The following is a 27,777-nucleotide window of genomic DNA, read 5'->3' on the forward strand; positions in this document are numbered from 1 at the left end:
GGTGGCCCTTGCACTGCCCATGTACTTGGTATGGGCAGTGCAGGGGCTCCAGTGCACAGCCCCATCTCCCATTTCACTGCCCGAATTACGGGCAGTGAACTGCGCCATGGATGCTGCTGCACCCGACAAACCTCAACATTGCCGCCGCCTCAATGTTGTGGTGAGTTTTCCGTTGGGCTAGAGGGCAGAAACACTGTTTTTGTCCGCTGGCCCAGCGGAAAACTCCTAATAGGGCGGCAATCATACCACCAGCACTGGTGGTATGATGGCGCCTGCGGCTTCAGCAGTCTTTGAAAAAGGCCGCCGAAGTCGTAATAAGGGCCTTAATGAGGCAGCCAAAAGTAAAAACTTATGAAAATATTGGAATATTGTTAATTATTGTATATCACAGTGAAAAAAACTAAGGGCCTCATTACGAGTCTGGTGGTCAGAGGACTGCCAGACTCGGCGTGACAGTTGGACCACCGCACTCCAGGCGGTCCAACGGCTACATTACGACCCTGCTGGGTGGACCCGCCAGGGGACTGCCATCACCACCAGGAATGTGGATCCTAACAGGTAGACAGCGGTCTGAGTTTTGCTCAGCCACAGCGGCGCTGATTACAACTCAGCTTGAGCGCCGGGTGTCAGATAGTGAGGATGAGCAGGTGGCTGCTTTGACAGCTCAGACACAACTAGACAAACTCCTGGTAGCAGTGTAGGCTAAAGCAGAGGATCTTGAAGTGAGATCTTGCTGCAACAACTTAAGGATTGTGGGGTGGCTGAGTCTCCCAATACCAGCAATATGGAGAGCTTTTTCAAACAGCTCCTGACAGACATTCTGGGGCAGGAGACTTATTCAGTGCTTTTTGTGGTGGTGCAGGCTCATCAGTTGCTGGCACCCAGGCTGGTCCCTGGGGCAGGGCCTCACACAATTAGATTTCTCTCAGTAGGTAAGGCGGCAGTTCATGGCAGTGAAGCGTACACTACAGGAGTTTCACATCAATGACAATGCACTCTACCCCTCTCAGCTGTCTGTCAATGGTGAGCCCAAAATCTTCAGTGAGCCAAAGCAAGTGTGAGCCTTCCTCAAGGAACAAGCCACTGCTACCCTTTTGGAAGAGCTCATCTCCTGTAGAGGAGGGGGATGCTTCTGACCAGTGAGCCGGGGGGGGTGCTTCATCCTTCTGAACGTATAGTGGAGCCCTTCCAGGGGTACCATCACGGGCTGTATGCCTCATGCCTAACACACTACCAGCAGGCCATGACTGATTGCCTGGCATACATTGCAATGAAATGGTTATGTGCTGAGCACAGGGAGCACATCATGGCACCCCTGTGTCCTACAGAGATTATAGAGGTGCATAAGAGTATGCCAGGCAGAAAAGTGCCCAGAACTAATGGCTCAAGGGTAAATTTTTATAAAGAGTATCAGGCAAAGTTGGTACCACATCTGGACATTCTTCTTGATTAAATGACTCAAGAGGGTTGTATGCTCACTATGCTGTGCGAGCCTCTTACTGTCATCATTCTCAATCCCAGTAAGACAGCAGATCAGTGTTCATCCTATAGGCCTCTTTCATTGTTCAATACAATACAAAGATCTTCACGAAAGTATTGGCAAACAGATTAGGCCCCCTTATTTTGGGTTTGGTTGGGCCAGAGCAGGCAGGCTCATATTGAGCAGGTCCCAAATATATAATCTTAGATTATTCTTTTGGACTACAACCAGAATAGACCCTCAGGATCATGCTGCTGCAGTCCGCTTGGAGGCAGAAAAGGCATTCAATTCTGTGGAATGGGAGTTTATGTTGGTAGTGCTGAAGTGGGAGGGAGTGAGTGGCTCATTCAGGTGTTATACACCAGGCCCATGGCGGGGATAAAAGTCAATGACAGGATTTCTGATTCCATACTGATCATGAGAGGTACGTGCCAGGGCTGTCCACTCTTTTTCCTGTTGTATGTGCTGGTTGTGGAGCCCTTGGCTTGCGCTGTGTGCAAATACCATTTTTACCAAGGGATCAGCTTCCCGCTTTATAAATTGATTACTCTGCTTATGCGGCTGACACACTGCTCTATGTTCGAAATCTGGAGCGTATCCTTCCTCCAGTGCTGTGTAAGGTTGTCTTGTTTGGGGGTTATTCAGGTCTGTGAATTAACTGAGATGACACCCTAATTTGTCCTCTTACAGCAGCTACTTCACCTGTGCCAATGGAATAGCCCTTTGAATGGACCACTGATCCAGTGCAGTACCTTGATATCCAGGTTCATAGGGACCCACTTGTAGTGATTTTGGAAAACCATGGCCAGGCAGCTACTAGACTAGCTAAGGCAATAGACTGCTGGATCAGGCTCCTGTTGTCACTTAGTGGGTGGGTAGTACTCATGAAAATGTTGGTGCGACCCCTATTCTTGTTCCTCTTCATGGACATGCCTATACTGTTCTTGGGTGCCTTTTTCACCATTTTTCAGAAACAGTTGACACACCTCCCCTGGGCTGGTAAGCAGTCACAGATGAGTTCAAATACTTTGACACTCCTCTTTGATAAAGGGGGGCTGGCTGTTCCCGAGCTGGAAAGCTCTTTTAGGGCTACACAGTGTCTATTCGTCCTCTATTGGCTGCACGGCCTGTTCGATCTCCACCAGTTGTGGTTGGAGTGTGATGCTGTGCTTCTGCAATGTCTTCCTGAGAAGCTCCTAGACAAACCAGTAAGGCATTATCATTCTGTTGATCTGATTAACACCACAGTGTATTCCAAGAGGCAGCTTGCAGAGATACAGAGTCACTCCCTCCTTTACTCACCAAGTTAAAGAGACAATGATAACATGTCATATGTCATTGACCAGATAATACCTTCCAGATGCGTTTGAATACAATAAATGCAGATTTGAGACTCATACAAACTGGGATACTTCAAAATCCCAAGCATCTGATGAAGCATAGATACAGTAGCAATAATTCTGGTATCCAAGGGCTTAATTGTTCTTTCTTAGATACTTCAGAAATGTGCCAATTGACAATGTGTTTTTTGGTTGAGTAAACACCTAGAGCCTTGAATACCATTACAGAGATACAAAATAAACAATACCTTAAAGAGACTAAACGTGACACTGATTTAAACAGCAAATAGATGAGTTAGGTCCACTGTGTGTGCCATAGTGGGTCCTACAGTGCCCCCCTAGAAAAATCAATGAAGACAGACTGGCAATTCAGGTGTACACAAGGGATGCAATGATCTCTGGACAGAATGTAGTAGCAAACAATTCGGATGGCATTATATGCTCATCAGGCATTGAGAAAGGGGTTGGGGTCGTGGAAGAAACGTTAGCTTCTATGAGAACGCAGCAACCAACAATGACTAGAAACACAGTGAAAGGGTGGGACCTGTAGACGAGGAAGAACGGAGGGAAGTTCCAATGTTGGGGGATACTGCCAAATTATTGATGAAGACAGTGGTCTTGTATCCCTGCTATAATATACATTATCATTAACAATGTACATTTTTTTTTCTGCTGGGAATCGTTGCTCTCATTTTAACAGCTCTGTAACTCACAAACACATAAGGGACACGCATTAAAACACAAGCACCCTGAACAAGGTAATAGTGCAGCGCACAAGACCCACTCCTAAACCTTGAAGCACTATAGAAAGTTTCTAACAGAACGACGGACTCTGTGGTCATGGTTATCAACCCTGGCCTGGTGAAAGGCTGCAGCGACTTTTTCAATTTTTTGCTCGTTAGTGAGTGGTTGGTTCATCAAGTGCAGGAGGAATCCAACTGGGGTAAGATGTGCAGGGTGCGTTACCGAGCAGGCAGCAGCACCAGTCTCCCAACAAGTAGCTGTGGTGATTGAGAGCATTCAAGGGCAGGAGGGTTGGGGGGGGCTTCTGTTCCCTCAGGGACCCGAAAGTGGTAATGCATTTCTTGATCAGCAGAACTTCAACGCAATGAGGACAGTGGAAAGAACCCATGCAGTGCTCTCAGCACTCTACACACGAGAAATATCACTAGCTGTTATTCACAGCTCTTAGAAATCATATGAAGTGCTGAGTTTTAAAAAAAAAGTTAAAAAATGCATCCCCAATAATCTCACTGTATTGCAGCGTAAGAGTTTTATAGCAGGTGCATTAATTGAGTAAGCAATGTCACAGGTTACCAGGAGCAGTGTCCACCTGAGAGTTATAATATCACTTGCCTGATAAAAACAAGCAGTGCCTGACATTGACACTCGTACCGGCTGAGGAATTGGGGAAATGGGGAATACATTTTTGGTGTTGGCTCTCCAACAAAATAGTAAACATGTTGATTGTAACAAATAAACACTTAAACAATGGCAATCTAACCAAATAGGAAAGAAACAAAATCACAAATGGCGATCCAATTACGGCAATGGTTGAAGCAATGGTTGAAGCAATGGTTGAGCTGTCTTCATGAATGTAACTGCATGTGCTGAAGCAACAAAAGCAGTGTAAAATTACAAATGGTGATCCACTTACGGCAATGTTTGAACTCTCTTCATGAACGAAAGCCACTCGTACCGATGCAACAAAATCTGTGGTTGAAGCAATGGTTGAACTCTCTTCGAGAATGAAGCCGCACGCGCTGATGCATGTCCTTATTGTTGTGCTTATATTCAATGTTACTTGCCCCATTTGTTGCTTGCCTCTTCCCACCACTCTAATTAGTGATATAACTACTCCAATGTTAAAACCCCTCTTAATGGTTAGAAATAGATGTTGTGAAACAGTCCGTGGGGTGATGGTTGTTGCACAAGTTACTAAAATTAATTATCGGGCTTTGAACAATTAAGGTCAGGACCAGTTCTACTAGGATCTGCCAACTACACACACATCTGCTGCAGACAATCATCTCCCTCAGCTATCTTTCTTCCATAGGACTTTGGATTCCTATGGAGTTCAAACAAAGAAAGTTCTTCTTGGCCTGAAGCTTTGAGATCAGCACAGCAGGCCTGTGTTTACATTGTTGATGAGTGTTTTTCCAGACTGCAAAACAGTGAAATCTTGCATATGTTGCACACAAAAACAGAACTCCCGGACCTGTGCATGTCACACTGCTGAAGCAACATTTGACGTCAGCAGGTTGTCTGAGTAACATACCACAGTATCCCTGCTGATGGGTATAGCCAAGTAAGATGCCATTAGAGAAAGTTCCTGAGGCGCAGACTACTGTGCTAGCAGCTGCAGGATGAGATTCGGAGACCTGCAGTTACACCGACCAAAGGCAACTGCAGAGGGCGGGGGGCTTGAATGAATGGAGTTGTTACGACTTTTTCTTTCCACCTCTGGGGGACGCTCTACATGGATCATCTGCATCCTGGGAAGCATCATTACCTCTCATCCAGAGTTCCTTTCTGACTCCTACTCACTCCCCATTTCTATATTGGATGATACTGAAAACCTACATTTGTTTCCATGGACTTCAAGACCCATAATGCATTGCCTAGAAGTCAATAAGACCTGAAATCTGCTGTCCATTGCTTCCAATGGGAATAGTCCTGCTGTTCCTCTGTACTGGATTCTCTCCTCCAGGACTTGCGATAGACTGCAATCGCACAGCTGCCATTTCCTGAAGCTCCCTATTCGTCAATTGAAGTTTGTTCCTTTGTGTACCAGACCTCTTGTTGGTTTGTGTTCCAGTCCTGTTCCTGCTTGCTTCAACCCTGTTTGATGTGGCCTGTTCCTGTGCAGTCTGCTACATATTTCCACAGCCCTGTTGGGTTTTGCTTTTTCATTATTCTTACCTTTGGTACTCTTGTTGCAGCCCTTGAGCTGCTCCCTTTCTAATTTTTCCTAGTTTGTTCCTTTTGTTTCTGCTACTATTTTCCAATTACTTATTCATTTTGCTTCTACCTTAAACTCCTGTAATTTCTCCTTTATGTTTTAGATTTTGTCCCTGGTTTATGTTCCCTTTCTCTGCGATTCTTATGCAGTCTTTAGTTCTCCTGAAGTTCAAGTCTTTTGCTTGTTATAGTACCTAGAATCCTTGTGTATGACTTACTTGTTCTCCAGTTTTTTCTTTGCCTTAGTTCTCCTGAAGTTCAAGTCTTGTGCTTGTTCCAGTTTCCTAGAATCCTTGTATGCCTTGCATTAGTTCTCTTGATGTTCAAGTCTCATGCCTGTTACATTTTCCTAGAATACCTGTATGACTTGCCTGTTCTCCAGTTTTTGTTCCTTGCATAACCTGAAATATTAGCTACAGTTTTTAGGCTCTTTTCTAGCGCTTGCTCTGTATTTTCCTCTTGGCCTATTGTGTCTGGTAGGTGCACTATCAGTCCTCACCTGTGTATAAGTGTTTTCCTTTGCACAGGTGTTAGTTACTGGTTTCCAGGAGGCAAATCCTGCCCCATCCTTTGTCTTGTGCTCTATGTAGTCTTACCTGTGCCATGGCTGTTTTCCAGGAATTGCCACTGTGTCTCCAGCTGGACCCACAAGGGCTTGTCTTGTGTATGTAAGTACAATCCTTGTTTGTGCCATAGGCATTTAGAGACAGAATCGCTTCTGCTGCCTCCCTTCTATGGGGCTTGTGGAGTGATTATCTAAGAGTGATCTGCACAGGGGCCTCAACATTCCCTGTTACTGTGGGATGTTCTGAGCCTTACCTGTTTACAACCTTAGTGGTAACCAGGATGTTGTCCATTATTGGTTCATTCTCTCTTCATGCTAAGGTTGCTCTGCCTTCACTATCCTTTTCATGTGCTCATCCTTTAGCTGTTCTGACCTTGTGTATGCTTTTCTCTGTTCCCCTGCTTCGGCACACTACATTCATAGGAAGATATTCTGTGACCTTGAGTGGTGCTCCACCTGGAGTCCTGAGAGGAGTTAATGTTCTGAGCCTACCCGAAGCAAACTAGTTCACAGCTGCACAGCACTGGTGACTATTGGATGATGAGAAGCTGAGGGCTGGAGGAGAGCTGCTGGGGCTGCACTCACGCTGATCGTATAGTAGGCCTACTGATGGAATTGCTTGCAGGAGGACTGTAATCCCCATGCTACACTGCCTGTGGGCCCTTGAGAAGATTAAGCTTGTGGTAGACCTGAGGACTGGACTAACACTTGGACTCCTGGTGCTACTGTGGTCTTGGACAACAACAGGCTAACACCATCACACAGTATACCTTACCCGACCCCAAACCCATGGGCTCCGGGGCATGGCTGCACTATCAACTGGCAAAGGGAGTGCTGGTGGGTGAACTGACATGACTAGAACTGCAGGTTGTCATTCAAGGCTCCAGAGTGGCTCTAGAGGGGAGAACTGAGGCAGTGGCTGTGGATGTCCATCTGCTTTGCACGGACCACCACAAAGTGGTTGACAAGGATCATGTGGCATTAGAACGGAGGTCACAGCCCTGAGGGAATGGATTGCAATAATGGAGACACTGATAAAAATATTGGAGGCTAGAGCCAAAGATGCAGAGGGCCTCTCCAGGCATAATAACATCCATGTACTGGGATTCCTAAGGTGGAAGAGAACCCACATGTGGAGCACTTTCTTGAGGACTGGAGTCCCTGGAACATGAAACCTCAGGGTCTCTCAGATGTTTTCTGTGGAGCCTAGCCCAAGTACTGGGTGCCAGGCGGGGTGGAGCCTTAAATTGCTATTGTCCACTAACACCTTTTTCTTCATACTTGGAACACTGATGAGCCCCTGTGTGGTGGCCATTGATTCGGAAATTGATATTTGACAATATGGGGGTGATGCATTCAGTGCCTATGTGGGAGCACAGTGGTGCCTAGCAGCTGACGTTTCAGCATGAGACACCCCACCTTGGTATCCTGGTGTTGAATCGCGGAGTGGCCAAGGTTCTGCTGGTAAAATTGGTAATGAGGAAAATTCTGCTGGGCCAAGGCCTGCTGGGGTGGGGGCCAGCTGGTGCACACTAGAGGCTTTTGGATCTCAGGTGAGATGAGAGGAAATACCTCTTCCTGCCACAGATTCACTAAACTGTGATTATGAGAACAAAAGGGGACTTTGCTGAACTGTTGAGAAAACTGACTATACCAATTGGGGAATTGTGCTAAGTTGTTGAATGATCCAGATTTCAATGGGCAGACACAGGTTTTATAGCTCATACTGTGCATCTCAGGGGTGGGATTGTTGGAAGGGAATGTTATTGGTGTTTATAAAGTTTATGTGGTTTGCTATTGACAGTTCCTGTTCTAGCTCACATCAGTTCACAGTAATTGGATGGAGAACGTTGTGTCTCGAGCATTTAGACTCCTCCTTGTGTACAGAGGTATACTAATATGGTAATCATGTACAATTTAATCGCGTGGAATTTACGGTGACTCAGTGGTGTCTGAAGCGTAACACAGTTGCAGCCGCAGGTCTGCAGAAGATACACTTCAAGGAGTTGGAGGCTCAAAAACTCTAGAAAAAAAATGGAGGCGACAGATGTATTTAGTCACATACTCTGGTTATGCCAATGGGTGACAGTGTGGATCGCCAGGAGGATCCCTTTCTGACACTTTTACTCTGAGGTCAATATACAAGGATGATATGTACTGGTGTTTGGTGCAGAAGATTGCATACTAATAAGTATGCACCAATCACTGACAATGCGGGTTACTATTAAAAAGCATATGCCCTCCTACCAGAGTAGATAGGGATGCCTACACTCTGGAAGGTTCCTGGACAGTGAGATGGGCAGGGCATTGTCAAAACAGCACACTAAACCGGGCATGATGTTAGCATTAACTGATGTTATGGCAATTGAAGGTTTCATAGATGTCCGTAAGGCATTACAACTGACTTCCGGGAAATATTCTTGTTACTCTTTGACATATAACACATATAGCCAGCTTGATTGAATCCTGGTTGCTGAACTGGGCATGCACCAATTGGTATCCGCTAAAAATCTTAGTAGAAAATTATGTTTTTGTTTACCGTCTGAAGGTAGTGTATGGGGAGATGCCTGTTTGGGCACCTGATGCCATCTGAAGCTAAGTGGCGGACGTGGGGTACCTAGGGTACCGTAGACTCTCATGAAGTGCCTTGAAGCAGACCTCACCTTGGAGGAAATTCAGGAGGCCCTGCGCTCGCTGCCTAGGGGCAACATATCATGAGGAGATGGCTTCCGGGCATAATACTTCCAAGCCGTTCTTACCAGCTTTCTGAAAGATGTCTGGAGGTTCTCCAGGAGGCACATAGCTCCTGGACGCTGACTATGCTGGAGGGCGTCATCTGTTGATTCACAAATCGGTGGTGTGTTGACAAATCCAGCCTCCTATAGTCCCCTGACTATGCTAACTAGGGGCACCAAAGTGTTCTGCAAAGTACTAGCTAATAGACTGCAAAAGGTGATTGGCCAGTTGATACATGAGGGCCAGTGCAGGTTTATACAATGTTGTAGTACTGCCATGAGACTGAGTCATGAGCTGCACTCAGTTCAGACTTGCGAGGATGAGCTTACCCTGGTTGAAATTGACTTGGAAAAGTAATTTGATAGCCAGGGTTGGGCTTACCTAATGGAAGTGATTAAGCAGATGGGATTTGGACCTTATTTTCGTGGCTGGGTGCATTTCCTCTATGAGGGACCCACATTGTGGGTGACGACAGGAGGAGTGGTATTGTAACCTTGGTCTCTAGGATGGGGTACGAGACAAGGATGCCCGCTGTCTCCCCTCTGGTTTGCCCTGACAGTGGAACCATTGGTACTTAGGATTAGGAGGAACCTCTGTGACTGGGGGATAGCGATTAGAGAGTCAATTCATTTGATGTATTTGTATGCTGATGACGCACTATTCTATCATAAGGAGCTTCAAACCTTGCTGCCTCATCTGATGAGGCTGCTGGAAGAGTTTAGGGAGATCTCTACTCTCCAGGTTAATCAACATAAGAATGTTTGTTTCTATTCGAAGGCTTGGCAGGGTTGGACGGGGGAGACTTACTGACCTGGGACTTTGTAGGAAGGTGGATGCTTTTCAGTACCAGGGAATTCAAGTTACATCAACTTCTGATCGTCCATATGGCTAGAAAATGAGGAGGATCATAGAGGGGTTTGTACTTTAATGTGCATTTTGTGTACGCTTCTACTCTGCATCATCAGATGGGTGGTGGTAGCCAAGATGGTGCTGTTGCCAAAAATGTCTAGACCACCTACAAAACACCCTCTGTCCCATTAAACCAGACATCATTAGGCAGTTAAATAGTCTCTTTATCATTGGTATGGGCTGGTGGGCATCCTAGAGTGTTGCAGCCAATGAGGCCTGGGGCTGCTGAATCTTGAATTGCGCTATTACGCTGCTCATGTTCAGCATGCTGCAAAGTGGCTCACGAAGGGGGACAACTGGGAGAAAAGACTGCTAGAGGGGGTGTGTGTGGAGAAGAATCTCTGTCTATACTGTTGATGAGTGGAAACTGTCTAGGGGCTGAGGTGCCGTACATTGTTTGCCAAACTGCCCATATATGGGAACAGATGGTTAAGAGGGTGTTTGGGTATTCACCTTTTGCTAGAGATTTGAACATCTGGGAACTGCAACACTTTTGTCAGATTAGTGGTGGTATGATGATTGCTGGGTGGAAAGAGCAAGACTGACAATCACCTGGAGACTTTTACCCCATGAATACATTTGTCACATTTCAGGAGATGCTGAATGCCCTTGGGGTTGTTCCTGGGCAGTTTTTGCAAAAAGCCACACTAGCCGGAATAGTATGGGAGATGTGGACAGAATTTCCTGCTGCCTCTCCCGCGACAGACATCCTTGAAACCCTTTGCTACTTCGAGTGGGACACCAGAGAGTAACACTGAAATGTAGAGTCCTGAAGGCCGATTCTTGTAAACCTGTCTGTAAGGCGTGGTGTGCCAGGGACGGGGGGCTAGATGCCCCATAGATTAACAGGGAATGAGCCCCGTTGAGTGAGCTGGTATGGAAAGTGTCAGGGAATTCACAATTTAAGTTAATACACTTTAACTTTCTACATCGCACATACCTGACCTCCGAGTAGTTTGCCAAAAATATGTCTGACCAGAACACAGGACTGTCCTCTGTAAGATCGGCAGAGCGAAGTTTCTGCACATGACCTGGTCTTGCCTGGAAGTCTTGGAATATTGGCATGAGATATGGGAGGTGGTGACCGGGGCCACTAGGTTACATTATTTTTGCAGTCTAGTCAACTGTTGCTGGGCCTAGTGAAGCGACTAAAAGGGACCAACATGCAATATGAATTCTTTCAGACTGTGCTGCTATTGGTGAAGCAAGGATTTCCATTGGGTGGCTAGGCATGCGCTAACCCACTGTTGAGCTGTGGATGCGAGGTGGGTTAGAGTTGTCCATAGCAGAAGAAACACAAAGAACAAGCATTTTCAATGCAACAGGTCTCGCATTTGCTCGAGTTAGAGCTATTAGCTTTGTACAGAAAACAAATGCTTGGAAAATAAAGAGATAAAGTAGTCTGGACCCCAGGCTGAAAACATCGAGCCTCGCATGTTTTTAGTAGTTTGCCAGTGCTGTGTAGGTGGGCTAAACATTTTGCAAAAGGCATGACGTATGCATGCCTTTCACAAATGAAAGCAAGCGGATTTTAAAAGGCAAGCCACAAACCAGTGTAAGTGACTGACGTGACATGGGCGTGGTTAGAAGCCCAAAGAGAGATTACAGAATGGACGGAGCGATTTGCGCTCGCCCATAAAAATGACCAGGAAGGATGAGAAGTGCAGGTTGATTAGACAATCTGGGGCAACATCTTTGAACGCCTCACTGATGGGGGAGCACTGGGGAGCAAGAAGTTAACCTAGCTACAGATAGGCTTGTGCTATGTTTTCATATGCGGAATTCTCCGCCTCAGGTGTGGAGTCTCCACACTCGAAAACTTACTATTAAAATGTAGTTTTGTGAATACTGAAAAAGCGTAAAATTACACAAATGAGTAAGTTTACTTTTATGAATCAGGCCCTTTTACTAAGGCCTGTGGAAAGAGAGAGAGAAAGAGAGGGCGAGACCTGTTTATTTACATATTGTACCATTACATTCTAAAATGCTCGTTACCTAGAAAGTGGCCTCTTGTCACTGCCAGACTGACAAACTTTAAAAGTGCCTGAGGCACATGCATTCTACTACTGCAAAAAGAAAAGTCTGTAGTTGTATGCAGAATTGTCCTCTGTTGCTCCTAGTAGTAATTGAAATGTTTTTCCTAGATCCAAGAGAGAAAGCAATTATTAAGATTATGAGGGCAGTGCTCTTGAATGTATTTAATAAGCTGTTGTTGACATTAGTCATAAATGTATTCCTCCAGATTTTAATTCGATTTGAATGGCAAACTGGTTGTCAGAGCAGAAAACAGCAAATAATAGGGAACACAAGAATATGCGCCTTCATTTTCTGCAATTTAATATGACCCCGCCCCAAAATACGTGTTTTGAGATATATGTTTGCTTACCTGGGTGTATCTTTTGGTATTTCAACGTACACAGTCACTAGAGTATTCGGTTTTAATCCTCCATTCAAATACAGTTTCTGTGAATGAAAAAATATATACTTAATACACGTGTTCACACACATAACCACAGTTCATTTTCAAAAGGATATAATATATTTCATTATCTTTTTTGGTGAATTATGCTGTCATTCTAAAAGTTCTGTTAACAGATGTTGGTATGATCTATCGTCCATGGTGTTGCATTAGAATTGTACTAGTATAGGGGTCTTGAACTGGAGGACACATACAATTCTAATGTCTTGCAAGCCATCCCAGCTGATCATATATGTTTGTGGTGTTAAAATGCCTAAATGTGCAGAGTCTCGGAAAAAATCTGTTCAGTAACTAACCCTAAGTCACACTGAGGCAGATTTTAAAAAAGTGGCCCTGCACCCAGTGCAGCACCAATTTCCTTGCGTCCCTTAGCATCCCACTACCAATAGCATGAGTGCGCTGTATTTAGAATACAGCGCACCATGGCGCCAGGTAGGGGGCAATAGCATCAGAATTTTTTATGCTATTGATGTACTGTTCAGGGTTAGCGCCAAAAGTTTGTCGCTAACCGTGAACAGTACCTAGGGGCCCATTGTAACCAATGGTGTGCTCCCTTTTAACCCCTACTTTGAGCAGGCAACGAAAAGGTCTAAAAAAATGAAACAAAGAAATAGATTTCTTTGCGCCATTTTTTCGGCCATCAGTAACAGGGGAACACCCCCCTTGCATACATTATGCCTTTCGCAGGCATAATGTGGCATAAGGGGTTACAAAGTGATACAATCCATGCATTGTGCCACTTTGTAAATCTGGCGCTGCGTTTTTGCCATAATATTGCCACATTAGCATAAAAAAATGATGCTAATGTGGCAATATTATGGCTCGAGGGACCCATAAATCTGCCCCATTGTTCTCATGATGAAAACTGTTACCAGCACTAACAGTACATTAGTGACTCACAATACTATCTACTATATCATATTGCACTGCAGATCAACTTACATCTGGCCACTGACCCAGTAGTAAACAGGAGCGTGTCTTGAAAAGGTAATCAGAACAAACAATGAACTTGGTGAAAGGTTACAGCATGACTTGCTTCAGTGTCAGCCAAGCTGTATATGTACTGTGTTAGCACATGCTGTCATAAGATACGTTGTAATGCTCCATTGTTGATAACTATATGCGATATTCTAGAACCTCAGAGCATATAAGGTAGTAAAAGTGGCACATATGGGGCTGGATTATGTAACATTACCTGGGCCCTCAGGGCACTTTGGTATTACAGAAGAGGCTGCAGATGTTTGTAATGCAAATGGTGCCTGTGCACCTGTTGTTACAGTGTTCTCCTGCAGGATGGTTCCCTCATTTGCATGGGGCCCCAGGCAAATGACAAAAACACTTTGCCTCTGCTCCAGAGCCATACTACGGATGCAGGCACAGGGGAAAAGAGGCTATCACTGTTGTGGCGCCTTTTTGAGCCCACCGTGGTTCTCCATTTTAGCTTAGTTTTGACATTTTACACACTTTTATCCTTGCACAATATTATTCTGAGAATACATTGTACACTTTGCTTGTTTTTAGTTAGACTTTCCCAACATGTAATCTGTACACTCTGTTCATGGCTAGGAACATAGAACAAGGTATCCTAGTGGTTGCATTGCCCATTTGAAGACAGCTTCTAACATCTAGACACATCATTGCCTCAGAGTTGTGCCTCTGACACAGTGTGGTTTTGTTTATATAAATGGTGCACTGCCCCGGAGGGGTCAGAGGAGCACTCCAGCCATTACTGTCCTAGAGAAGGATTGCTAACTTCACCCTAGACCAAAACCCTGGCGAAGCTCTCCAGTTATGAAGGTCTCAGGCCATCCTCCCAGAATCAGTAATAGTGCACTGCCCCTGTTTGTGCCTACCTCACCTAGTTAAAGGTATGTAGGCACAAACAGGTATAATGTGCCTTTACTGTAATATAGCCCCTGGAGCCGTATCATGATGGGCTTTACTGGCACAGCACAAGACTGTTCCTTTCAATGTTTTCTGTAGTTTGTTCTGTCAAACTGCAATAACTATAGCATACTGTACACGTATAGCAAACTGTTTTATTTTTTTTTTTCAAAAAGAAAATCCTGGAGCAGGATTTTCTTTTTGAAAGGTTTAACCTTGGTTTTTTATTGAATTTCAATGGTCTTTTATTTTTAAGAAAAATTATTTTGAAAATGTAGCGTTCACTACAGTCGAGTGAAATGTGTTACAGTAGAGTTAAGGAGAGTGCCATTACTGTTGTAGATTATAGAGTTGCAGAGTGGAGTACAGCTGAGTGGAGTAAAGTAGAAAGTGGTACAGTGGAATGGCATACAATTGCATAGGGTAGGGTGGAGTAGTGTACAGTGGAGTGGTATAGAGTGGGGTGTTGTACAGTGGAGTGTGGAACAGTGGAGTGTTGTAGAGTGGCGTGGCATAGAGTAGAGTAGAGTGGCATACAGTAGAATGGCGTACATTGGAGTGCTAGAGAGTGCAGTGGTGTACTGTGGCAGAGTGTAATACAGTGGAGTATTGTAGAGTGCGATGGTGTAGCATTGAGTGGTATACAGCAGCATGAGGTACAGTGTTGAGGCATACAGTACAATAGTGTAGAGCAGAGTGGCATTGAGTGGAATAGTGTAGAGTGTAATGTCATACAGTGGAGTGTCATAGAGTGTAAAATGGAATGGCGTACAATGGAGTGGCATAGAGTGGAACAGCATAGAGTGTAGTGGTAAAAGTGGAGTTCCATACAGTGGAGTAGCATAGAATGGAGTAGCATACAATGGACTAGTGTAGTGTGCAGTGGTGCAGACTGGAATGGCATAGAGTGGGGTGGCATGGAGTGCATAGAGTGAGGTGGAGTTGAGTAGTGTAGAGTGTAGTGGCATACAGTAGAGTGGCGTACAGTGGAATATCGTATATTAGAATGGCATAGTGTGGATTGTGGTAGAGTAGAGTGGTGTTGAGTGCAGTGGAGTGCAAGGGAGTGGCATACAGTGGAATGCCTTATATTGGAGTGTTCTACAATGAAGTGGCAAAGAGTGGAATAACATAGATTGCCATACAGTGGAATAGTGTACAGTGGATTGGCATATAGTTTAGTGGTGTGCAGTGAAATGGTGTATAGTGGAGTGTGTTAGAGAAGAGTGGTGTACAGTGGAATAGTGTAGAGTAGAGTGGGGTACAGTAGCATGGTTTACAGTGGAAAGTTCTAAAATGGACTGGCATAGAGTAGAGTGAGGTACGGTGTAGTGGCATACAATGAAATAACGTACACTGGAATGGGAAAGAGTGGAGTGGCTTACAGTGGAGTATCATACAGTACAGTGGAGTACAGCAGAATGAGGTACAGTGTAGTGGCATCCAGTAGAATAGCATAGACTGGAATGGTGTAGAATGGAGCAGTGTACAATGTAGCAGCATACAGTGGAGTATTGTAGAGTGGAATACCATAAAGTCGAGTGTTGTAGAATGGAGCATGTTAGAGTATAGTGGAGTAGGCGTAGTGACATACAGTGCAATAGCATACTGTAGAGTTGAGTGTCATACAGTGGAAACCTCTAAATATGTTTCCCTAGCTACCTTAAATAAAGTGGTAATAGCTACAGAAAACATCAAACCCAATACTTTCCTACATATAAGGGCAAAACACAGAACACAGGCAAATTGAACCTAAAAAGAATATGGCTGCTCTATCTTTTGTAAAGGCAGTCATTTGCTATAATGACTTGATTACTATATACAGTGGTACGTCCGCACAATACCATGAAAGACCACAAACCTTTGTGCAAACCTTTGTGAAAACCTTCTGTGCATCAGAACAGATCATCAAAAGATATCAATAAGTTAAAATGCCAATTAACTTAAACAATACTTACCCTACTAATCTGTAATACCCAAAAGGATCATCTGTGCACCATAATACATAATCCTGTTAGATTTCATGTAAATAAGTTCAGCTATTTTTGCGCTCCGTGAGATACAAATGTCTACGGAAAATTCATTGGTGGAAATACATGTTTTGGAGCACCCTTTTAACTTTGCTACCCTTTGACCAATCCCCACAAAACTGTGCATCATTCACCAATGTAGAAGAAAGAAAAGATCTGCAAAGATTTGTGGAGATTCGTCAAACAGCCACAAAGTTTGGTTTGCTAAAATCTTTGGCCCCGTTTGATTCTATGTGGGCAAAAACCAAGCTTGGATGATGTCATGAGTGATGTCATCAATGATACCACCTGATATGTCATGAGTGATGTCATAAATGAGGCCATAGGACATGTCATGAGTTATGTCATATGTGAGGTCATAAGCAATGCATGGCAGGGGCAACAAAATTGATAAGTGACCTAGCAGTGAGCTACACAAACTACTCTGTGGAGGACATGATAACTGACCACTATGGAAACAAATAATAATCCTAATTTTGTAACAACAATGATTGGCTTTCATTCACTTTGGGCTTCGTATGTAGCACAACCCCACTAAAAGCAGCAAGGAAGCACAAACAATGAACTAGACTGCATATGTAAAATTTCAGCTTTACAACATGAACAACTGTAAGACCCATTTATGGTCACATGCTAATAGAAACATATAAGCAAAAACATAATGAATAGACTACATCTTAATATAAAAAAAGCGCCCTCTAGGGTCATGTTATTTATCAACATTTTTGGGATGATCCGTCAAGAGGGAGCCAAGGAAAAGGGTGTGGGGGGTGAAAAAAAAGTGTGTTTCCAATGTTATTTCTTATTGACTCTTTAGACACACCTGCAGCCCGAACCACTGGACGGAATTACACCATATTTGGCAAAAATGTAGTTCTTGGTCCAAAGATCTCCCTTTTGTTATTTGTTCTAAATCAGTTTAGTAGTTTTTGAGTTAATTAAAGGGAAACGGAATGTGTATTTCTAGATGGAGCTTAAGCACAGATCTCATGGTGAGGCCTGATTGGCTGTCAGCACTTCCATCAGAAAGTGATGGCAGCCATCTTGGAACCAATATACATGATAGCTCCCCATTGAAATGCATTGTAGTGAATCGCAGATTTTGAGGATCACAACAAGGAGAATGTATAAAGGTTGATAACAAATTTTAGTTACAATATAAATCATTTGTTTATGGTATAACACTAATTTTAAGAATTGTGGTGTTTTCCTAGGTGATTTTACCTTGCTGGGATGTATGAATCATGTTAGAGAGAAAACTGTTTTCTCATGATTTTCCCATAGAGGTTATAGAAGGTGCTCCAGAAGCTAAAATGAGAGCATATTTTTTGTAAATTCATACTAATTTTCTCAGCCATATGAGAATAAAGTCAGATGAGAGAGATCAAGAATCATTAATATATCAGTAGCATGGTAGTTAGGATATGGTGATGAATTAACCTGTATTTAAAAAATATGAGTTGTGAAATGTGCACTTTTTAATTTTTGCATTTGTATTTTGCACCACGTTTTAACATGAGAGTTTTAAGTTCATATGAAATGGAAGTACTAAAACGAATTAACGTTGGGAATATTTTATTAAACATAGATTAATAATTGAAGTGTTAAAATGCATATGAATTAATTGTACTTATATTAGAATACATGTCTTTCATTGATGCAAATCATACATCTGCAGAAAATAAATGCACGTTTAAAATTAGTTTTAACATGTTTTGTATAATGTCTGCAATTAAGTAATTTGCTTTGCATATATAAATTGTAAGGTGCACAATAAGTTTATTAATGTATTAATGTGTATTAAGGCTTCCTTAACTTGACTAAGCCTGAAGACGAGATTCATTTTGCTGCAGTATTGGGAATCCTTGTTTATTCTGTCCCCTATAACCTCTAGGTTGCAAATGTGAATGTCGAATGTCCTACTCTATTGTAGGCAAGAGATGTTTTAGATGCACAGAACAGGACATTTGCAGTTCTCATGTGAAATGAATTAGCTTAGTTTATTGTGTGTCATGAGAAAGAAACTGCAAGTAGCACATCATTAGAAAATGTAATATTTCAGCGGAATTAAATGAAATCATACAGTTGACAATGCACTTTTGCTGAGAATATTCTTGAAACTATCCGAATTTGGTGGTGCCATCTGCAGTGATTGGATGCTGAATTTCCTCATGATAGTCTTAATTGCCCTATTCTGTTACATAGTTCAGTACTAATAAGGCCAACTAATTCGGAACTGCTGATTGTCCTATGCGCAGCCCGTGTTTTGCGCCATCCTGATGCTGCTGTCAACTGACACCAGAAGGTGGTGACTGTCCTGCTTGATGAATTACCCTGTATGCTGTCCCATGAGGAGCGGTATGACTAAATGTAGTTTATTGTTTCCTTTTTAGCTTAGTCACTTACACCAGCATATTTGTAGAGTTAGTTGTCCTAGTTCGATGGTTTTTCCAAATTATTTTTGTCTTCCTTTTATCCTTTGCTTTTGCCCGTATGTGTCAGCCCATTCCCACACATGCTGGTCCCAATTTTGGTTAGTGATAAGGATGGCCCTACTCTAATATAGACTGTTAAAACTATATTTTGATGATTTATTGATATCACTATCGTTTGCTTTGAATGTTAATCATGTGCATATTGTGTTGCTGTTAATCTATATTATTCTTTTGGAGTGTCTAACAGTATTGATGTTTTGTAGGTTGAATCTTTTCAGATGTTTCAGTGAGCCCATGGTTTTCATGTATGTCTATAACATAGTTTTGTGCACCATTTACGTGACATTGACTTTGGGATTGTAATAAAGCTTTGAAACTTTACTTGGTTTGGAGTTTGATTTTGAGCTTACATTGTTATGGTGTTTAATATTGTTTGTGATATAATGTCATTGATTTGTTATTGAATGATTCTGATTACTACATTCTTTGCCAAGTCCAAACATTCAGTCAACCTCAGTGGGTGAGATTGGTGATCTCCCCTGAGCGCTGGTGGTTGTTGAGCCTGGAATTGGAGAGTAGAAAGTTTCCGGGGCCCCAGCGCTACATCACAGACATTCTCAGTAAAACATTCACTTACAACAGGACGCAGCCTGTCAGTTGATGCCCCTGTGTTCTACTACAGCCTGCCAGAGTGTTCTAAAGAACAACTAGAGCACTAGCAGTCATACTTATGACAAAAGTGTGGCACTCCTGAAGCCATCTTTATTAAATTAACCTGGTAAATCTTACAACATGTAATTTAGAAAGGAACAGAATGAATGGGCTCATTTTCTCATAGAAATTATGATTACTGTGGTATAAACAAAAATTAGGACACATTTTATGTGAGTTCTAAAATATCTTCCTTTTGCACTTACAACAGAAGCAGCCTGTCAACTGATTCCCCTGTGTTCTACTGCAGCCTGCCAGAGTGTTCTAAAGAACAACTACTGTGCTAACGGTCTTACTTATGACAAAAGTGTGCATCATCTTGATGGAATCAAACAGGTAGAGCTTTAAACATTTAATTTAGAAAGGAACAAATTGAGGGGGTTCATTTTGTGATAGAAGTTATGATCAGTGCTAGAGAAAGAAAAATTAACATATTTTAAGTGAATTCTAAAATATCTTTCTCTTCTATGTCATTAAACGATTCTGGCAGGCGGACTGAAACATGCACTTTCAACACCAGCTGCAGACTGCCAGTTAACTCCCTGGTGATCAGCAGTTTTCAGTCTTTTAATGAACATCTAGAGTGATAACATTCTGAATGTATGCCAAAAGCATGGCACATCTAAATGCCATCTTGATGGAATCGAAGTGGAAAACTGAAAGGATTTACTCCATAGGATACTGCAGTAAATAAGGAAATTAGGGAGCCAAGTCCTGCGTACACATCCCCGACTGTGCATTGCAATGGGCATCTAACTTAACGTTCAAAAATTCCTAGCAATTCACTGAAAAAAACAAAGGTTACAGGTACGTTATACTTAGGAAACAGAATTGAAAAAACTTAGAAATTCACTAAAAAAACAAAGGTTACAAGGACGTTATAGTTAGTTTCAGATTATACACGCACAAAACTATAGCAAGTCAGCTGTTATAGTTAAGGGTTTTTTCAAGTAAGTATAACTCGTGCCTTAAGGTAACTATAACTCGCACCCTTGTCATGCACTGCTAATTACCCAAGATATTACATCACTCATGACTGGTGATATCCCTGTAGCATTTGCTGTAAAATTATTGATAAGAAAACTGTACATGGTGAGGGCGTGAGTTATAGTTACCTTAGGGCATGAGTTATAATTACTTGAAATAACTCTAACGCTGAATTTCTGTGGTTTAGTGTGTGTAAAATCTGAAGTTAACTATAACAATCCTGTAAACTTTGTTTTTTAGTGAATATATATATATATATATATATATATATATATATATATATATATATATATATATATATTTATATTCCACCATTAATACAATGCTGAATTCCAGCCTCTTGATGGTGGCGAGTCCACGGCAGGGTGCGAGCCTTACAAATCCCAGCAATGCGTTGCCAAAAGCACCTGAGAAACCTCAGCGTTACAGAAGCAACGTACTGTGTCTCTTTTCTCACCAGAGTGTTTATTTAGATTACTGCAAAGAAAAGTCCTGACGCGTTTCGGTGCTTTTGGCAATGCGTTGCTGGGATATATATATATATATATATATATATATATATATATATATATAAATACACATCCTCTGTAGTTATAGTTATGGTGATTTTGGTTATCACAGAGTGGTGGAAGTTATATAGGGTTACCAGAGATAGGTATTTCTAGTATTTTTGTTCCGTCATAACTCTGCACCCGTTTGAAGAAACCTTGCAGACCTGCTGCATCTATTTCATTTTGGGAGGACAGAAAGTTTTGTGGCCTTTGGTCAAGGGGGTGCAAAGAAAAAAGGGGGTTTTCAAAATGGGCTTCAAATCCAGTGCATTTTTCTTAGACGTTTGTAATTCAAATAAAACTAAAAAAGTCAGATGGACTTTTCTTAAATTTGGCAGTATTAAATATTGGGGGCAGATATGATTCTGTGGGATATTGCAGGAAAGTAGAATAAGTAAATGTTTAGATGAACAACACATAAGTTCAAAGATTGACCTACGGACCTCATATACTGTAATGAACAACTAACCCAGTAGGCAGAACTCCTGCTATCCGGCTCCCTCTGCACAGCGAGCCCCAAACACAAGCGTCTTTTCCTACTCACTGTGTGGACTCCAATGACGCTTCACACAACAATACTGTCTAGAGCTTCACATGTAGTCATGCACCCTTTGCTCTCATGACTGCTGATTCTGTTCTGGCTACTACTCTTGATTTTCTTTACCTCCTTCTGATTGCCCCTTCTTGTTGCACAACAGTTGCTATATGTTCGAGATGGGATAAGGACAAGTTTGTTTGCGGAGGCTGGAGAAGGGGGTAAAGGATACTTTATACACATTATGAATTTATGTTACAACTATTGTTGTTTTTGATCTTAATGCAATGAAGGAACAAACGTCTTTTAAAAAAACATAAATGTTAAGTTATAAAGTTTTTCAATTTAGTGGAGGCGTGTAGCACAACACTACTAAAAACAAGGATGCCCAAGAAAGAAACTAGACTGCATATGGAAAGTTTCAGATGCACTACATGAACAACTGTAAAACCCATTTATGGTCACATGTTAATGCAAACCTATAAGCAATTACATAATGAATAAAATACACCATAATCTACATAGCTTTCTTTGCATGCTCCCTGGCTTACAAAATGAAACTTTGCTCAACAAGCCAAACAAAAACCATCTTCCTTAAGTACTCCTCCATGGCATCCAAATGGACACGTGACCTAGCAGTAAGCTACACAAACTATTATATGGATGAAATGATAATTGGCCATTAGGAAAAAAATTATAATCCTAATTTTATAACAACAATGATTGGCTTTCATTCACTTTGGGCTTCATATGTAGCACAATCCTACTAAAAGCAGCAATGAAGCCCAAAAAATAAACTAGTCTGTATATTAAAGATTCAGAATTACTACATGAACAACTAAAAGACGCATTTGTGACACAAGAGCTAAAAAGAAAGAAATCACATTAAATCTAATTGCCACTCTGTAGTTATAGTCAGCATTTCCAAAATTAGGAATTTGTCAGATATTAGCTTTTTAATAACTTTCCAGCCATTTGATGAATCACCACAAAACTTTCCAGACCTATAGCATTTTCTGCATTTTGAGATGATGCACATTTTTGTGGTGAACCAGGGGTCCCAAAATGTGTATTTCCACCAATGCATTTTCCATAGAATATTGTATTTGACATTGCATATAAACAGCTGACTGGATTTACATTGAATTTGGCAGGATTATACATTATGGTGAAAGATGATGCTTTTTGGATAGAGCAGTTAAGTTTCTGCTATATTTCACACATATTCATATGCCACTCCAATGTAGCAGCTTCACTATAAGCTATTCCACACTACACCACTCCACTCTATGCCTCTCCACTCTATGAGACTCAACTCTACACCACTCCACTATACACTATTATACTGTACACAGTGCCACGGCACACCACTGCAGTCTATGTCACTCTATTCTAGCTGCTCCACTCGATACTACTCCATTATAGGCTATTCCACTCTGCCATTCTACTCTGCGCCACTCCACTCTAAAACACTTCATTTTACGCTATTCCACTGTATGCCACTCCACTGTATACAACTCCATTCTACGCCACTCTAATTATGACATTCCAGTCTATGCCACTTCATTCTATGCTATTCGAGTGGACCACACTCCAATGTATGACACTTCACTGTATGCTACTGCACGCTACCCCCCAAGCCATTGTATGGCACTTCAGTCTACAACACTCCATTGTACTTTACTCTACTGTACACTATTACACTCTATGCCACCCCACTGTACAATACTCTACGCCAGTCAGCTCTTCAATCTTTGCCCCTCTACTGTATGGTATTCCACTCTACCCCACTCCACTGAATGCCACTCCCCTGTACGCTATCATACTTTACTCCACAATACATCACTCCATCCTAAAGCACTTCACTATATTCCACTGCACTGCCCTCTACTACACTATATGCTATTACACTCTACACCACTCCACTGTATGCCACTCCACTGTACACTGCTCCACTCTATATAACTCCACTCTACATAACACTACTACACTCTATGACACTCTGCTAGACTCAACTACATCCCTATAAAATCTACTGTCCAAATTTGCACTCAACTCTATGCCCATATACTCTATTCTACAACACTCTATTTCACTCTATGACAGTTTCCAACACTGTACAACACAGCACTCTACTCTACTGTATGAGGCGCCACTCCATCTTATAACATTTTCATTGACTCTATGCTATGACACTTCAATGTATGCTATCCCAATCTACGCTAATCTACTGTACCCACGCAACTCTATGGTATTCCACTTTATGCCACTCCATATTTCTACACTACACTGCACAGTATTCTTTAGTACCCTGTTGTAGGAAAGTGCCCCTTTTGGCATTGTTACCCCCAAACGTTTTGCCTGATATTGATGCTAACTTGACTGAGTGTGTGCTGGGATCCTACTAACCAGTCCCCAGCACCAGTATTCTTTCCCTAAACTGTACCATTGTTTCCACAATTGGCACACCCTTGGCACACAGCTAAGTCCCTTGTAAAAGGTACCAGTGGTACCCAGGGCTCTGTGACCAGGGAGGGTCCCTAAGGGCTACAGCCATGTATTGTGCCATCCTAAGGGACCCCTCACTAAACACATGCACACTGCGAGTGCAGTTACCCCAGGGCACTCCATCTAGTGGAAATGCCCGCCCCCCGGTCTAGGCCTCACTTATGCTGCAGGTCAGGTGGAAAAATTAGGTAAAACAAGGAGGTGCCAGAGCTGAAGTGACCCCCCTCCTGCAGAATCCTCCCTCCTGGTTTGGAGAAAAGGGACCAACAGGGATAGGAATGTGCTCACCTCCCCAAAGGGAGTGGGCACAGGGAGGGTGTAGCTACCTTCAGGGACAGTAGTCATTGGCTACTGCCCTCTGACCCCTGTAACACCACTAAATCTACTATGTCGGGGCACCTCTGAACCTTACTCACCAGATTCTTGGTGACCTCAAGAAAGAAGAAATAAGAAGGACTGCGAAGCCGACCCCCAGCAGTGAAGACTCCAGATGACAACTAACTTGGCCCCAGCCTTACCGGCCTGTCTGCAGCTTCAAGACCCCTGCTCCAAAAAAGCAGGACCAGCAACCTCTACAAACCCCCTGAGGACTGCCTGCCCAGCAGAGAACCAAGAACTCTCAAGGACAGCAGCCCTGTCCAGAAGAAACCTCCGAAAAGGACTCCAGAACTGCCCCAGATCCGCAAGCCCTTCCCACTCTGCACGGCCCGAGTCCAGGTGGCCCACCGGTCCAGGGAAGGTCCCCAGGTGATTCCAACCTTGAGTCTACCCTGGGTTGACCCCTCCTGGCTAATACAATGATGCCTGCAACCTGAATCCAGAGGACCCCCCGACCACAACCAGATCCAACAAAGATTCTTGACGCCCAAGAAGACCCCTGCACTCGCAGCCCCCTGGCCTTGGAGAATCCGACTGACAGTCCAGCAACATCCAGTGAGAGCCTCTCCTGCTTGTCCAGTCTTTGGTTTCCCAGAACTGACCCCCTGGACCCACCCTGCAGCATCTTTGGTGACCCCCAGGGTCCCCCAAATTCAAAAGCATTGGGCGCCTAGCTCTGTGTTAGCACCCTGCACCCGGCCACTCCAGTGCCGCTGAGGGTGCATGTTTGGTGTAGACCTGTGGCCCCACGGTGCTGACCTAAACCCCCCAGGCCTATGTCGTGGAACCACGGGTACTTACCTGCAATCTGCTTTCTACCAAGCACCCCTAGTGCTCATATGATTCCATTGAAAACCCAACGCCAACTTTGACCTCTGCACCCAGCCGACTCCATGTTGCTAGTGGTGCACCTTAGGGGTCAGCATCAACTTTGATCCTGGACATCCTAACCCCGAAAAAAGGAATCGTAAGTAGTGTACTTACCTGTTAACTGTGCTTACACTTTCCCCACCAGGACTCCTATGAAAAATTGCTCTGTGCCAACTTTTGAAATTGAAAAGTGTTACTTGTAAACTGCTTTATCTGAAAGAAACAAAGAACGTACATTTGACACATATGCTTGCAACTGTACTTACCCACACCAAAGATCTTCTGGTTCTAGAAATAAAGTGACAAAATATATTTTGCCTCTGGGGAACCCATGGACTCTGTACACACTATACCTCGTAGTATAGTATATACAGAGCCAGCTTCCTGCTCCTATTCCACTGTATGCTACTCCACATTAAGGTATTCCACTCTACACCACTACAGTGTATGCCACTCCACTCTACTCCCCTTGATTTATGACACTCTCCTCCACTCTATAAAAGTCTACCACACTTAATCACACTCTACAACATTCTACTCCACTTTATCCCCATACTCTCCAATGTCTAACTCTATACTCCACTCTGTGCTTTTACACACAAATCGAAAACACTCTATTCCAGTCTACAACACTTTTTTATTGATACAACACAGCACTTCACTCTGTACGAGACCCCACTCCCGTTTATATCAGTTTACTGCCTATGCTACAAAAGTACACTTGACGCTATGACAAACCAATACACTATATTATACTTTACACCACTTTCCTCGACTCCACTCCATTGTATGAAAGTTTAACTCACTCTACGCTAATGTACAACAATCAACTCTACTCGCCTCCACTGTTACACACTACTGTACTCAATACAACTCTAATCTACAACACTCTATTACACTGTATGCCACTCTCTGACACTTTACTCCTGTCTACACCTTTTGACTCCACTGTACTATCCTGTATGCTACTGTACAAAACTCCACTCCACTCTATTCTACAATACTCTAGTCCACAATACAAAACTGTACACAACTCTGTGTATGCCACTGCACTCTACTTTACTCCACTCTACTTTGACACAGTACTCCACTCTACCCCACTTCTCCACTGTACGCCACTCCACTCTAACCACTCAATGACACTGTACTCTATATTACTGTATGCCAAACTATTGTACCACTGTGGTAGGTGGACTCTTGCTCTAGGCAAGACTGCTGGTATAGGGATGACAGCACTTTTGTTTGCAGGTGACTAGGCCAATCCTACAACAAGTCTCAACTGTCGGCCAAACCCTCCTGGCTCACAAGCAGTACATCACCAAAAACCCAAATAGTAGAAAATGATTTGTGGCAGCTTTTACGCATGGACTCAAGAGTGCAACATCTCAAGGGAGTCATGGTTAAACACAGATTACCGTTTTTTATAACAAATTTGATTGATTTTTCAACAATACAATACAACATTCTTCACCGAAGAGTAAAATATTGGCATGTTGTTATATATACTGCTCTTGTTATTCATTCTTAGTTACGCTGTAATGTCAAACGATCTCTCATCTTTCTTGACCCGACCCCTCCCACCCTCAGTGTCCTCTGAGTACAGCATCTATCAACATGGTGAGGCAGTCCAATCAAATTAGTACACAGTTTTGTCATAACATGTGCCTGATCTTGGATATTTGAGGCCTAGTATGCATCAAAGGTGTCCTGGGCTATGCAGTATAGCTATTCGGGATCAATAGTAAGGCATGTTTTACCAGCTTTTGGCTCAAAGGGGGCGTTTACAGATCATTGGGTCATTGATGGGTATGAGTGGGGCTGAATTGTGTGATCTGTGGTCCACGTCTCTTAGACCATCTACTAGATCCTCCCATGCTCTAGCATTGTCTAGTTTGCCAATACCTCACCAGGCTTCTCTAATCAGTAATGATCTCTCGCATCAACCCACTTTTCTAATTCTTGTCTCCATGTTGTCAGCTGGGGGCCTTTTGGGTCTTTCCAGTGGCGCGTTGGCTCCCTCTTAGCCAATAGTAAGACCAAGTCTTGGAATTTACTGGTGATTCTGTTTTTAGTTGTGTGCGTGAACCAGTGAAGTAGGCAGAAGCCTGGTGTTGTGGGAACCGCTTTTTCCATCAGCCTCACCAGTGTTGTGGTGACCCTGTCCCAGTATGTTGTAAGTGAAGGGCAGGTCCAGAACATATGGAGAAAATTGGCATTCACCTCCCCACATCTCACACAAGCAGCATTAGTAAAACCAAAAATGTTATTAACTTTTTCAGAAGTGAGATAAGCCCTGTGTACTACGTAGAGCCCTATCAGTTTAAAACAAGAGTTCCTAGATATTTTGGGCATGCGTTCTAAGATGGATTCCCATGTGCTCTCTCCGATATAGGAGTTTCCAACTTGTCTTCCCAGCGA

The 27,777-nt window shown here is 43.0% G+C and overlaps 1 protein-coding gene across 1 annotated transcript in view; it reads right to left on the reverse strand.

Annotated features, from left to right (window-relative positions):
- Window positions 1-27,777, reverse strand: part of LOC138258775 (galectin-3-like) — a 195,173-nt gene that overhangs the window by 55,067 nt on the left and 112,329 nt on the right. Inside the window, exon 4 of the mRNA XM_069206021.1 lies at window positions 12,378-12,454. Within this exon, the coding sequence (XP_069062122.1) occupies window positions 12,378-12,454 (77 nt within the window). The remainder of the gene's footprint in view (window positions 1-12,377; window positions 12,455-27,777) is intronic.

Source organism: Pleurodeles waltl, chromosome 9 (genome assembly GCF_031143425.1).
Source record: "Pleurodeles waltl isolate 20211129_DDA chromosome 9, aPleWal1.hap1.20221129, whole genome shotgun sequence".
Taxonomy (NCBI): Eukaryota; Metazoa; Chordata; class Amphibia; order Caudata; family Salamandridae; genus Pleurodeles; species Pleurodeles waltl.